The 15,494-nt window shown below is 39.9% G+C and overlaps 1 protein-coding gene across 1 annotated transcript in view; it reads right to left on the bottom strand.

The window, feature by feature from the left end:
• The window catches only part of PLXNC1 (plexin C1), a 158,664-nt gene that overhangs the window by 84,199 nt on the left and 58,971 nt on the right, over positions 1-15,494 (bottom strand). Inside the window, exons 5-6 of the mRNA XM_025402584.1 lie at positions 13,553-13,667; positions 3,806-3,953 (exon numbers count right to left, since the gene is read on the bottom strand). Coding sequence (XP_025258369.1) covers positions 3,806-3,953; positions 13,553-13,667 — 263 coding nt within the window. The remainder of the gene's footprint in view (positions 1-3,805; positions 3,954-13,552; positions 13,668-15,494) is intronic.

Genomic DNA, 15,494 nt, shown 5'->3' with positions numbered 1-15,494 from the left:
GGCCTCCCATGGATAATCACTAGGAAGAAGCCATTTTACAGCTCATTTACATCTCATACTCTCCTAGGGATCACTATCTCAGCTTTTAATTGGCCAAGGCATAAGAATAAAACAAATCACCGAGCAAGAAGTGCCTAGAACATGAAAACCGGAGGATTAGAAATCCTGCACCTTCAGAAAAATCCACGCTGCAAATATTTACCTAACATACTCTAAAGTGTAGTTTCCATGGGCAGGGTTCCACGATCTTCTTGGGGTCAACTGTCACCAAATCTGTGATAAAGGTTTTCTTATTTGCCTTTGAAAGCCTACTCATTGGTTAGAAAACCCCAAAAGAACAAAATAACAAGGATTTCAAAACTACTAAATCAGCATTAGAGAAATAGAATATTTAAACATATATACTCTATCCAGGGTAGTGATTCTCAAACCCAGTTGTCTATCAGAATCACCTGAGATATTTATAAAAATATAGATCCCAGGGCCATGCCCCTAAATATTCTGATTTAGCAAGCCTGGGGTGGACCCAGGAACCTGTGGTTGCATCACTCCCCATGAAACGATTGTATAGAGCCTAGGTTTGGGGCCACAATACAGAGTAGCACTTTTCAAATCCCCTTCTGTCCAGGAACCAGTGCTAATCACAAGGTATTAATATATTTTTCCTTTCATGAATTAATAGGAATAGGAGGTGGTGCTATTTATTTGTTTGTTTGTTTGTTTATTTATTTTAGTAGAGACGGGGTTTTACCATGTTGGCTAGGCTGGTCTTGAACTCCTGACCTCAAGTAATCTGCCCGCCTTAGCCTCCCAAAATGCTGGGATTACAGGTGTGTGCAACCACACCCGGCCGAGAGGGTGCTTTTTAAATCCAAGTCTTGACAAAATAAGAATCTGGCTTGACTCTGTTGGCACCCCTAATTTTCTTATTGAAATGTTATTAGTGTGTGGTTCCCAAAGTCTAAAAACCCTTACTTTAAGGTCCCTCTGCACAGCAATAACACTCCCCCTGAAAGTCAGAATTCCATATAAAATTCGGTTCACATACAGAGGGTGTGTGTGAAATGATCATCTTCTGTTCTCAAGACAAAGAGGCTTGGAGGGCTGGCATGACCTCTCTGCAAAAGCCTCTGAACAGACACTTGATACATGTGAATAGAATGAACACAGGGACAGTCAGCTCGGAGGGACTCTCAGTGAAAATACACTCCAGTGGAATCTGTAAGTGTCCAGTGATGAAGACTGCAAAAGTCATACATTTTTTCAAGCACCAAATAGGCACAAAACTCTATTTGGAAATATCACAAGGAAATGAATATTCATGATTTCTTCTAGGAAAGCATTTACAGTTATTCTGGAAGAGGTAAAATAATTTAGGTGATGACAGCACAGTCAAGGAAACAACCATATGAGTGGTTTCAGTTCCCTCTGGTAACCTGGGTACCAAGACAGGGGTGTGCATGGAGGACCAAAGTGGTGTTAGAATGGCTGAGAAAGTCAGAGCAGAATCTGGCAAGGGCATATGGGAAGAGGTGACTTTCTCCAATGTTTCAAAGCAGAAAGGGAGACAGGATTTTGTGAAAGAGGGGAGGCCATTCTAGGTTCAAAGAAGGCCATGGATAAAGGCTTGGCATGGCAATGGTCGCTGGCTGGCTGAGTACAAGAGGCTGGGAAGCGAATTTGTTTGCCTGTTCGGAATATATAAGATATTCAGAAAACGGCAGGTGAAGGGTTGGGTGCAACTGATGGAGGATCTAAAAGCAACCAACTAGCTTTACAAGGTGATCTCAAATACTTCAGAGGCATATTTTATAGGTGAGCAAGGTCTGCGTTTTAATGAACAAAATTAACCAGAAATGCATCACAAAGGCTGCACCACCAGTGTGGACAAAGTAAAGTGGAAAATTGAGGTGATTTTCCAAGCAATCAGTCCCAAACAGCCACCACCCAGTGGCTAAGAGCATTTTTAAGCTCACCTCTCTGGCCTGGTGCATTAAATTGCCTTTTGAAGGATTTAGGATCAATTGGGTTCTATGGTCTGAATATTTATGTCTCCCCTAAATTCATAAGTTGGAATCTAATACCCAATGTGGTAGTATTAAGCCATGGGGGCTTTGTGAAGTGATTAAATCATGAGGACTGCACCCTCATGAATGTGATTAGTGTTCTTATAAAAGAGGCTTGAGAGAGTTCCCTTGCCCCTTTCTGCATGTGAGAATACAGCAACAAGGCACCATCTGTGGAGTCAGAGACCAAGCCCTTACCAGACACTGAATTTGCTGGAGCCTTGACCTTGGACTCCCCAGCCACCAGAGCTATAAGCAATACATTTCTATTGTTTATAAATTATCCAGTCTAAGGTATTTTGTTATAGCAGCCAGAATGGACTAAGATATTGGGTAACTCCAGCTCTCACCACAAAACCCACTCAGCTCCATTAATGATCATCACTCAGTCCTGGAGACCTTCTCCATGAACTCAACTCTACTTCTAGTCTTTCTCATCCAAAGAGACCCAGGAGTCCTCAGTCTGCCCACTGTACCTCCTAACCATCTATTGAATCCACTTCTCTCCATCCCCCTTGGCTTCTCCTCCAGCTCTCACTTTCCTTCTCACCTGGACCCCTCCAATAGCTTTCCTATCTGATCTTTCGGAACTCAGTCTTTCAGTCTTTCCCTTCTTTGGCCCATTCTCCACCTTCAAGCTATTCATTCATTCATTCAGTCAAGAAACATTTATTGATTGTGAATGGCTACGTTGTGCCAGACACAGTTCAAAGCACAGCAGTGAAGACGTCTTCCCAAAGTCCCTGCCTCCATGGGGCTTACATTCCAGTAGGAAAGACAGACAATGCACAATTGAACCTTTCTGTAATATAAATCTGATTGTGCTGCCAGTCTCCAGCTTCAACCTTTCAGCATCTCATCACAGCTCCCAGGATTCACAGTTCACAAGGCCTTTCATGGTCCCCAAGATACCTCCTTTGGTATCTATCTACTCTTCCTTTCCCCTTTCCACCTTCCCCTGCCCCATTTGCCTTGGCCATATAGAAGCTCTTTTGGTTCTTCAAATAAAGCTTTTTCTCTCCTGGACATCATGCAGGTTGGTCTCTGTCTGAAATACCCATCCCCCTCCTCTTTGTCTGGCTCAACTCTACCCTCGCCTTGTCTGGACATCACTTCCTCCAGGAAGCTTTCCTTCCCCCCTTCCCCCTCCGCCATGTCTGGTCAGGTACATTTTTCATGTGCTTCTCATGGTACTCTGTGTTCCCTGCATTTACACACTGCATTGTAACGAGCTACTTACTTCTCTCTATCCCTGTGCACAGTGTTTTTTTAGGGGCAAGGGGGAGTCACTGTATCCCTAGCACCTAGCATAGTGCCTCACATATAGTAGATGTACAATAAATACTCCCTGGATGGATGTATGAATGCAATGAACTCAAACTGATAGAATACTGATTGTTACAATTTCTCATCTCACCCAGGGCATTTCTTGCTTTTCAGATCTCTGAATTATCTAAACCATTTGGGTACAGTCGGCCCAATGCTATCTGGCTTTTCTGCACTCTCCTATCCAACTTTCCCTCCTCTTATCATTGCCCAGGCATATCTGATAGTGGGGTCTTGGAGTCAAGGAATGAGGTAAATCAGAGGTGAGGAGGACCCAGAGGAAAAGTGGGAACCAGGGGGTAGGGAGGGAGTGAGTCTACAGAGGGGGAACTATTCAGATTCCTTGGGCAAACTAAACTCAGGAGGTTCCCTTGTTTTTTTGACTTTATAACAAAAATAAAGAGTCCACATACCTTTGTAGGTTGCTCTGGTTGGGATGCTACAGGTGCAGGTCCGGTTGGGCTGACTTTTATTCTGGCAGAGCTCCCTGCTAGAGTCCACGTTCTTCACCATGCACTTTGAGTGTCTTGGAGAAAAGCTTCCCACCACAGTCACTGTAGTCTGTGCAGGGAAGATACAGGGAAAAAATGATGATTTTTGCCTCATTTCCATCACAGAGCCTCATATGATCTCACCTTTTGACCTGCCACAGGAAGGAGAATTTCTCAGAAGAGCTGATGTAAAGAATAGATGTTTCTGGGTGACAGAGCAAGACACTACCTCCAAAAATAAATAAATAAATAAATAAAAATATAAAAGAATAGATGTTTTGTTGGCTATTGGGTTCGCTCTTTTGTACACTGCATATTCTTATTCTTTGACCATTTTTCTGCTTTGTGTATATATTTTTCTTATCAATTTTCAAGAGCTCTCTGCATGGTGTAGATATTAATCTTTATCTGTCATATTTTTGACACATATTTTTCTCCTAATCTATTGTTTGTCTTGTAACTTTTGCTTGTGGCATCTTTTATCCTTACACAATGTGCTTTTAAGTAATCAAATACAGGGTTTCTTGTCTTAGCTATAAAGTGCTTCCCAAACTCTAGCTTACGGACAAATATAAAATCGTTCCAACGTCTTTATTGCTTTATTTTTTAAGCTTATGTCTTTAATCCATCTGGAATTTATTTTTATATACAGTGTGAGATAAGGGTCCAATTTTATCCAGATGGTTAATCAATTATGTCACAGCCATTTATTAAACAAAAAACAAACCTCCTTTTCCCACTGAATTGAAATACCTTTTTGTCCTATGTTAAATTTCTATTTATCTGGAATCTATTTCTGAACTCTGCTCTCTTTCAATAATCTATTGATCTACTTCTATTCCAATGTCATTAAGTTTTTGCTCCTGTAATTTTAAATATATTTAGCATCTGATAAGGCAAATCTCTCCTTCTTTATCTCTATTTTCATAATTTTCTTAGCGTTTCCTGGACATTATTCATCCATATGAACTTTAAGTTCATTTTATCCAAAGGGGTTGAAGAGACTGAGTCTAAATGAAATTGTATTAAATATATGCCTTAATGTTAGAAAAATTTATATCTTTATGATACTAAGTATTCCCATCGAAACACATGACTTTTTTTCATCCGTTTCTCTTTGATCTGGGGTTCATTTAAGACGGCATGCCTTGATGATCTCCTAGGTGTGAAGATACATTTGTCAACTATTCCTTATGGCTAATATTGTTAGATAATGATTAAAGAAGGTGGCCTGTGAAATGTGCTTTAGAATTAGTTAAGGTTTTGCTTGTGGTCAAACATATGATTAAATTCGGGTGGAGGGAGTGTTTTTGTGTGTGTATGTTTGTATGTGTACAGGGATACGTCTGTGTGCCTGTACATGTGTGTATGTGTATAGTAGGGACACAAAAAGACAATCTTGAAATGTTCCCAAAGTAGCTTTTTCCCAAGGAAATGGTCCAAAGTAACAAGGCAGCCAGGTCTCCTGTTCAAAACGAAAATTATAGGAATTAACATGGCAACAGTGGACTCCTTTTGCATCAGGTGCATGATGGGATCTGGTGGGAATGTGGGCCAAGTAAAAGGAACCTGGGAGTGCAGGAAGTGGTAACCTTATCACCTCCTATGAAGAGCCATAGTCTAGACAACCTGGCAGCTGTCTGTCTTCTGTTATACATCTCACTTCCTCCCAGACTTGCTGCACTGCCAACTAAGATTCTGCTGTTTCCCTGGTTCTCTGATAAGCTTGCTAAGTCTTGTCTAGTCCCTGGAGGTCACCCCTATCTTTCCATTTTCAAAAAGTTCTGGCCATATTATCATGCTGGAAGAAGGCAAGTTCTTTCAGTCCACTTCACCTGGACTGAAGTTCAATTGTCTTTAGGGAATTCTGGGCTCAGTAAAAGATCCCAAACCATTCCCACTAACTTATCTTCAACAAACGCCTGAACTCTCATTCATGCTGAATCTTCAACACAGCATTTATATCCACACCACACATCTTAGCACACTATCACATATTATCTTGTATACATGTATGTCTTAAATTGAATTCACAAGAGTGTCCGAATTTTTAAAAATCACATTTTCAACAACTCTTTTAAAGTTTCCACATTTCCTTCTAGTTCTCACATATGTAGTTTTACATAACTATAATTATTCCATTTATTTATTCCACAAATATTTATCAAGCTTGCAACATATGCCAAGTGCTGCACAATGGTACTGATTATACCAGTGAACCAAACAGCTATGGTCCTTGCCCTCAAAGAGCTTATAGACTAGTAGAAGTATAGAACATTCCACCAGAATAAAATTGGAGGGTCACATGGTATCAAGGAATCATCAAGAGATGACTGAGCTAAGATGGTACAATAGAAAGGGAAAGAACCAGGCAGTCAAGGTACCCCTTAGAAGTAGCATGGGGCAGGACTGGAAGTGGGGGATGTGGATATGGAGGATGCTGGCGAGCAAATGGATGGATGGAGGTACCATAGGTACCATACATGGAGATGGGGCATACTGAGGGAGAGGCAGATGGGTGGAAGATTCAAGACTTCAATTTGGTGTGTATGTAGTTCAAGATACTTGTGTGATACTTAAGCAGATGTGTCAAGTTGGGTATGGGCCTGGAGCTCAGAGGAGCAATCTGGGGTGGGGATAAAGGAGACATGAACATACAGATGATTTATAAAGCTATGGAAGTGGATAAGATTGTCTACAGACAAAATGTAGAGTAAGGAGAGAGGAAGAACCAAAACTGGGCCTTAAATGGCTCCAATATTTAGACACAGGGAGAGAGGGCACCAGCAAGGCCCAGCAAGGAAATTGAGGCCTGGCCACAGAGAAGAAGGAGAGCACGGAGTGGGCGTGCCACGGAAAGCAATGGAAAAGACAGTTTCAAGAACGCTATCAGCCAAGTAAGATGACCTTATAGTGTCCAGTAGAACGGCTGCATGGAGTTCACTAGTGACCTTAGCAAGAACCGGTTCAGGGGAACAGTGGGGCAGAAACCAGGTTGGAGTGGACCTGAAAAGAAGAGACAGCATGTTTTTTCAGGTGCAGCGGAAGGAGAGAGGAGCCAGTGAGGTGAAGGTATTTTTGCGTAACTTGGGGTCCAGGCGAGTATGGTTAAAAAGCTGAAGCTTTGTCCTAAGAAACCCAGCATGGGACTCCTTACCAGGCTGATGGCTCTTGAATCAAGCTGGATGAAGAGGGAGTGAAGACTTAAAGGGCAGATGGGATGCAAAGCCAGCTGGGGTGTCAATTAGCCGGCAGTATCCACAGGGCCAAAGAATTGCTTGCTGTACAACACTCTTATCAGATCGACATATTATACTGAATCATTCCTTATTGCTAAACAGTTTTCGTTATTTCCAGGTTTCTAATTCTATAAATGCTACTGCAAGAGCATCTTCATGCCTAGGGATTTTCTTCTTTCAAGTTATTTCCTCAGGATTCTAAGGCTGAAATTAATGCTTCAAACAGAATGAATATATTTATGAATTTTGAAACATGCTGCCAAACTGCTTTCCAAAAAGGTTGTGCTAATTGGCATCACCAACACTGGGTGTTAGCATAGCTTATTATCGCTTTAATTTGTATTTATTTGAAAACTAGTGAGGTTGAACATATTTCCATATTTCTATCTACTTTCTGAATCTCCTCTTGTGAGAATATCTGTGTTTTGGCCCAGTTACTTTTTGGTGTACTGATGTTTTTCTTTTTAATTTTTCTTAGTGTTATTATCTTATAATGAATATTTTTTTAATGGCAAATATTTTCCTGAAGTGTGTGCTTTAGTTAACTCTTTTTCTTTTTTTTTGGACAGAGTTTTGCTCATGTCAGCCAGGCTGGAGTGCAGTGGCACGATCTTGGTTCACTACAACCTTCACCTCCCAGATTCAAGCAATTCTCCTGTCTCAGCCTCCTGAGTAGCTGGGATTACAGGTGCCTGCCACCATGCCTGGCTAAATATTTTTGTATTTTTAGTAGAGACAGTGTTTCACCATGTTGGCCAGGCTGGTCTAGAACTCTTGACCTTCAGGTGATCTGCCCGCCTTGGTCTCCCAAAGTGCTGGGATTACAGGCATGAGCCACCATGCCTGGCCAAGTTAACTCTTACTTTTTGTAAAAGGAAGTCATATATACGAATATTTTTCTTTTGTTATTACATACTATATTGCTTCAGAGGTAAAATTATGTTCAACTTCGTTTTCTGTTAGTTCTTCTGTGACTTATCTTTACATATCAATTTCTTAATTAGTCTAAATTTTATTTTATATTTAATGTAAAATACGAAATTATGTTTCCATAGTATAAGCCAGTTATCTCACACATTTTATGAAATAATTTTTGTTTCCTCTCATTTTATGATATCTGTTCCTTAAAAATTTTACATCTATTTCTGAGCTTTCTACTATATTCTATGAATCTATATTCCTATTTTTAAACCAGAATCATGGATTAAATTATTGTTGATATCTATCTATCATCTATGTTTGCAATCTAATGGGAGTGGTCTTGCCTAAATCAACTTCTGTCTTTTCAAAATATGTTTTGGATAGTCTTGATCAGCTCATGTTATTCCATGAGCTTTTATATTATATTTTTATAAAATTCCATGAACTTTATATTAACTTTAAATAAACACTAATTCAAAAATCATTGGAATTACATGAAATCAAGAAAAATAGGTGAGGAAGAAGTGCTATTTTTGTGATATCTTCTCACCAAGAAATGTAGAACATGCCTGAATATGTTCAAGAGGTTTTCCATATATTCTAAGAAAACGCTTTGTGTATTTTTGTTTTTATTTTTGTTTATGCTTATGTTTTTAATTGATAAGGTTTTGCTATGATAAATTATAAATAGCCTTAAGGCTGGGCGCAGTGGCTTACGCCTGTAATCCCAGCACTTTGGGAGGCCAAGGCAGGCAGCTGAGGTCAGGAGTTCGAGACCAGCCTGGTCAACATGGTGAAACCCCGTTTCTACTTAAAACATAAAAAAATTAGTCAGGCATGGTGGTGGCAGGCACCTGTAATCCTAGCTACTCAGGAGGCTGAGGCAGGAGAATCGCTTGAACCAGGAGGCAGAGGTTGCAGTGAGGGGAGATCACGCCATTGCACTCCAGCCTGAGAAACAAGAGTGAAACTTCGTCTCAAAAAAAAAAAAATAGCCTTAATACACCATTGCTCTGCTATCTAACTAGAATGGCTTAAGCTAAGTTGTTCAAAGCAAAATCACTATTTTTGGTAGCTGACTCCAACACATATCTCTTAGCAAAAACGATTTTAAAGCAGAAATATGTACCTTGCTTTTTAAGTTTATAGCTGAGTAGTTCTGTTGTTTTTATGAATAGGACCTTTTATTAATGAGGTTAAAAGTTTGTTTTATTTGACATGTAGTAAGGCTATTGATATTTAAATATTTATTGAACATTCAGCACTTCATTTAATTTTTATTCATTTGAATAATTTTTAAAGCTAACAGGTTTTTTTATATTTAATTCGAATAATTATATGTATTATTTGTTTCTTGTGTTACTGCAGTGGACAGAGCTTTATAAATAATGTCAATAGTATTAGCCATGGTGGAATTCCTTGTGTTAGTTCTGATCTGTAAAAGAATGTTTCTAGGATGGGCATGGTTACTTATGCCTATAATCCCAGCACTTTCAGAGGCTGAGGTGGGAGAATCACTTGAGTCCAGGGATTTGAGACCAGCCTGGGCAACATAGGGAGACCTTATCTCTATAAAAAAATTTTTTAAAATTAGCTGGGTGTGGTGGTTCACACCTGTAGTCCCAGTTACTTGAGAGGCTGAGGTGGGAGGATCCCTTGAGCCCAGGGGTTCAAGGCTGCAGTAAATGATGATCACCTCTTTGCACTCCAGCCTAGGTGACAGAGTGAGACCCTGTCTAAAAAAAAAAAAAATTCCAGTATCTCTCCTCTAGGAACCACATTGTTTAAGAAATACTTTTATTCCAATTAGCCGGGCATAGTGGTATGTGCCTATAATCCTAGCTACTTGGGAGGCTGAGGCAGGAGAATCCCTTGAACCTGTGAGGTGGAGGTTGCAGTGAGCCTAGATCATGCCACTGCACTCCAGTCTGAGTCACAGAGCAAGACTCCATCTCAAAAAAAAAAAAAAATGTAGAAAGCTGAAACTGGATCCCTTCCTTATACCTTATACAAAAAATTAATTCAAGATGGATTAAAGACTTAAATGTTAGACCTAAAACCATAAAAACCTAGAAGAAAACCTAGGCAATACCATTCAGGACGTAGGCATGGGCAAAGGCTTCATGACTAAAACACCAAAAGCAATGGCAACAAAAGCCAAAATAGATAAATGGGATCTAATTAAACTAAAGAGCTTCTGCATGGCGAAAGAAACTAACATCAGAGTGAACAGGCAACCTACAGAATGGGAGAAAATTTTTGCAATCTACCCATCTGACAAAGGGCTAATATCCAGAATCTACAAAGCACTCAAACAAATTTACAAGAAAAAAAAACTCCATCAAAAAGTGGGCAAAAGATATGAACAGACACCTCTCAATAGAAGACATTTATGCAGCCAACAGACATATGCAAAAGTACTCATCATCACTGGTCATCAGAGAAATGCAAATCAAAACCACAATGAGATATAATCTCACGCCAGTTAGAATGGCAATCATTAAAAAGTCAATGGCAATCATTGAAAAGTCAGGAAACAACAGGTGCTAGAGAGGATGTGGAGAAATAGGAACACTCTTACACTGTTGGTAGGAGTGTAAACTAGTTCAACCATTGTGGAAGACAGTGGGGCGATCCCTCAAGGATCTAGAACTAGAAATACCGTTTGACCCAGCCATCCCATTACTGGGTATATACCCAAAGGATTATAAATCATGCTACTATAAAGACACATGCACACGTATGTTTATTGTGGCACCATTCACAATAGCAGAGACTTGGAACCAACCCAAATGTCCATCAATGATAGGCTGAATTAAGAACATGTGGTACATATACACCATGGAATACTATGCAGCCATAAAAAAGGATGAGTTCATGTCCTTTGCAGGGACATGGATGAAGCTGGAAACCATCATTCTCAGCAAACTATCACAGGGACAGAAAACCAAACACCTCACGTTCTCACTCACAGGTGGGAACTGAACAATGAGATCACTTGGACACAGGACGGGGAACATCACACAGTGGGGCCTGCCGAGGGGTGGGGGCCTGGGGGAGGGATAGCATTAGGAGAAATACCTAATGTAAATGATGAACTGATGGGTGCAGCAAACCAACATGACACATGTATACATATGTAACAAAACTGCACATTGTGCACATGTACCCTAGAACTTAAAGTATAATAAATAATAACAATAATTTTATTTCTGTGTCTTTTGTATTTTTATTACATATCTCTGCTTTCCTTCTCCACCACATCAGTCATTCCACCACGGGAGCCCATGTTTACAACCGTGTATGAATTCCTCCATATTTTTGCCTATGCTCAAATAATCACATAGAGACATATATACATAAATGTGTACAGGGACATTTTTTGGTCAATGTAAGATCATGCTAGGAACACTTTTATGCATCTTGCTGTTTTTACTCAACAAAACCTCACAGAAATCCCTCCAGGACAACTGGAATTGCTCTAATTATTTCTTTTTAATGCTGATCCCATAGTGAGTATGAGGATGTACTATCTTTTAATTGTTTTGTGGAAAGAAACAAAGCTTCTGTGAACAGAGCTTCTGTATTATATGGAGGTTTTTCTCCACCTACAAAGTAACTAGAATGTTACTAAGTATATGATAGGCAGGTAGCAAATAGCCTTTGAATAGAGCTAATAGATGGAACTGAACATGACCCTAGACTGCCGTCTCCATAGGTCAGGGTCAGGTTCATTTAAACAAAGACCTGAGATTTTCAGGTAAGCTGAAGGTGGCAATAGGGTAGGAAATATTTTGAAATAATGTGATCAAGAGGTAGAACCAGATGGCTTATCAACACTATTAAAATAGTTAGTCCGAAGTTGGTTTGAAAGGATAGCTTTAATCAAATTACAAACTTCTTATCTTCTTTACTTTGAGAGCGGTGGTGAGCTGGAGAGAGTGAGGCAGTGGCTGTGTGGGAAGTCTCTGGGAAGATTAGGGTAAACCACAGTGGGACTTAGGGCGAGGAAGAAAACACCAGTGGTTGTTTGGGTGGTAAGCAGTTTTTGAAATGTTCTAGACTAGATATAAACAGTGATTAACTTGTAATCATGAGCCCCTAGCTAGGTAAGGAAGTTGTATAAACAGCACTTTTTATTTAATGAACAAGCTACTTCTTCCCACTACATTTAGCTGAAGTATTATCCTTACATTTTTTTAAATGATGTAAGAAAAAAAATCTTCCAGAATCTTAACCACTAATCAGAGTCCTGGGTATATTCAAGGATTATGGTATTCTACTTTCTACTATTCTCTATTAGCGCCAAATTTGGCTATTTTTCAGACTGATGAGAGAAATTAGAATTTGGATACACCTAAGTTTAGATGCCTAAGAATCTTTTCCACCAAATCAATTCACTCTGATTCAGGGCTCGTAGAAGTTTGTATGAAAGTTCTTTTTTTTCTTTTTTCTCCAGGAAGACAACAGAAAGTGACAACAGCCAAATAGCTTTAAATCTGTTAGTTCTGATCAGTTACGACTTAAAAGCTTGATTCTTTTATTATTTATCACTCATTAAATACTTTGGCTCTCCTTTATTAAATGTTAAATCATCGTAAGTGGTAAAGTTCTTGCCATTTCTCTGAAATGGCAAAGTGTAAGGGAAAAGAGAAAGTGGCCCATTTCCTTGTTAATGTGGCATTCAAACAGAACACAGTGAGCTCAACAGACAGGTCAGCTGGCTGCTGTACAATTATTCATAACAGAGGACTCCGTGCAATTATTCATAACACAAGAGCCGTCATTAGGGAGAAAATGTCTCCTTATAGCACCACTGAGATTGCAAGGCAGGAATTCCCTTTTCCCGTAGGGCATGGTTGGCATGTGCATCTGAAAATGCTTAAATATGCTCCTTGCTCCCTTCTCTCATCCAATGACAGGGCTGATGTGTTGTCAAGAGTGGTGCTGCCATAGCGAGGGCCCACTGGCTTTCCAAAGGACCTCACATGGGATAGTCACTGCCCACGTTGGCCTTCTCTCCATCTCTACCAAGACTGTTGGAAGCTATGTTCGTAAGATGGTTACTGGAGAAGACTCAACACATTAGGATAAGGGACCATTACACTAAACAAAATTCTGCAATTAAGCCACATTTAAGGAATCTCGTTGACCATGAATCTGAACTTCTTTTTTCTCTACTTTCAAAAGCAATATGTATTTCTACTACATTAGAAGTCCAACTCTTCTTCCAGTTCAACCATTGAGAGTCATCTTCAGCTCCACAAGACAACAAACTCCACGAGAGCAGGCCCATGATGTGACTTGGTTACTGCTATATCCCCAGCACCTTGCAGAGTAGACAGCATCTGGTAGGCATTCAATATTCATTAATGAGTGCTAAATGAATGGAGTGCTATCACTAAGCATGTTTGATTGCTAATAGATATTTTACACACAGAAGGAAGTCAGCATCCGCTGTGCAAAATGAGACAATACAATGAGGACAAATTAAAATCTTTCCTCTTACCTTGTCTTTACTGCTTCGAATTATCTGAATTTTAGGGCACTTTTTCACTCCAGACGAAATATCCAGCCAGTTTTCTAAGTTCTCTGAACGTACACAATCTCCTTGGAAAGTGCACCTAAAAAAATGCGGCAACAAAACAGCGACCCCATACATGCGTTAGTTAAAACTTTTTTATACTTGGCTTCAGTACAGAATGCCAGACTTTGTACAGTGGATTATTGATTTGAGAGAGAATAGGAACATGATGCTAAAACCATGAAAAGCAACAAGAAAACAGCAGAGCATTTTTTTCCATCATGTCTTGGAGCAAAGAACAAATGTAGACAACGTGTTGAACTTCGACTCCTGAGCCATCTCTCAAGATGACATCGCCAAATATATCCGAACGCATCCTCTCATGGATTCTGAAATAAGGAACTCCCTTTTAGAAATACCTAGCAAAGAACAGCTCAAGGAAGAAAGAGTTCACATATTGTATAAATTTTAGGTTTGCTATTCATTCCCAGAATATCAACCTATTGTGTAACTTGATTTTGTTTTAAAAAATAATAATAATAAAGTTACTATTTTGTGCTTTGCAGTATGATAATTAAATAGAAATATTTCAAGGGCAGAGTCTGCCTAAGAATTTGATAAGACATTCCATAACCATCTGCTGCATAACATTTATTTAGACAGATACCAAATTATATCAAAAGATATAGGTGAAACATTTTTCCAGGGCCATTTTCCCAAGTCAGCCAGCTCAGAGGATGATCCAGATAAGTCTTAAGCTGTGGCCAGGGTCAACTACTTTGATAAAGAGATGCTCAGAAGCTGAGTGGTGAGATCACTGGCTTGCTTGATATGTCAGTCACTCTAGGTCACGCTAACTTGGGAACCCTTGCCTCACCAGATGGGGCACCAACCCGGCAAGAAGAACAAACACCAACAGCCATGTTATCACCAAAGGGTGCTGGACTCCATAGATAATCCATTGAATAGTGTCAAGGAATGAACGAAATACTTCTAGTACTACACCTCCTCAAGGCTGAAGATTAAAATGCAGGGGTGGTAAACCAGTGATGCTGAATTTTAAAAGAAACTGAAAACACATGAATCATAAGATTGAAAAGCAACCAAGTGATGACCACATTCAGCTACGGGGAGTCCCCGAGGGGATGTGAGCGGAATGAGGAATGGATGGGCCCAAATAGTGTATTTGGCTTCCTAAAGGTTTTATTTCTTCTCCTTCCTCTACTCTCTCTCTCTCTCTCTCTTAATTCTTAAGAATTTAGGCCTCATGGCTTCATCTTTGAGCTCTGTGTTAATCTGAATATGGCAAAAATAGAACAGGAAGTCAGTGAGTTTCACTAAACGTCATCCCCAAGCACAATACCTTTAGCATGTCACCGGCTGCTGACATTTGGGGAACCCTGCTCCCAGCGAGCACATCTGTGTTCCACCCCCCACTACATCTGTGTCAGTTCCTTCTCCAACATTATAACCAGGAGGATTTTCATCAGCAATTCTCCAAAGCCATACATTTATCTGACCCTTGATGGCTAGCTCGTCCGTCACGGACATTAAATTCAAATTAAACCGCCTCTCAATGTCAGAGAGAGTTTGCAACAGAGAGACAAGCACTGCTGGATTGAAAAACAGAATGACGAAGCTGGTTCTTTCGGTTGTATCTGAAATAGATCATGACTGTCAAAAACTCCCTGCCTCTCATGGGCACTCTGGTTTGTGTAAGGCACTTCCTCTGCCTATAAGAAAAAAAAAAAAAAAAAGCCGATTCTGAAGAGACTGGAGTACAAATATTTTTGTTGGCTCTTAATGCTGCCTGGGAGTCAAAGCCTAAGGCTGCCAAAAAAACAAGTGTAAAATATTTCATACAAATAGTACCACAATTTGCCAATTTGTAGGCAGAAAACAGTAGTGCCACTGAGTTATCACTCTC

This window comes from Theropithecus gelada, chromosome 11 (assembly GCF_003255815.1).
Source record: "Theropithecus gelada isolate Dixy chromosome 11, Tgel_1.0, whole genome shotgun sequence".
Classification (NCBI taxonomy): Eukaryota; Metazoa; Chordata; class Mammalia; order Primates; family Cercopithecidae; genus Theropithecus; species Theropithecus gelada.
Note: the sequence above shows the minus strand (reverse complement) of the source record. Positions and strands in the feature narration are given on the sequence as shown.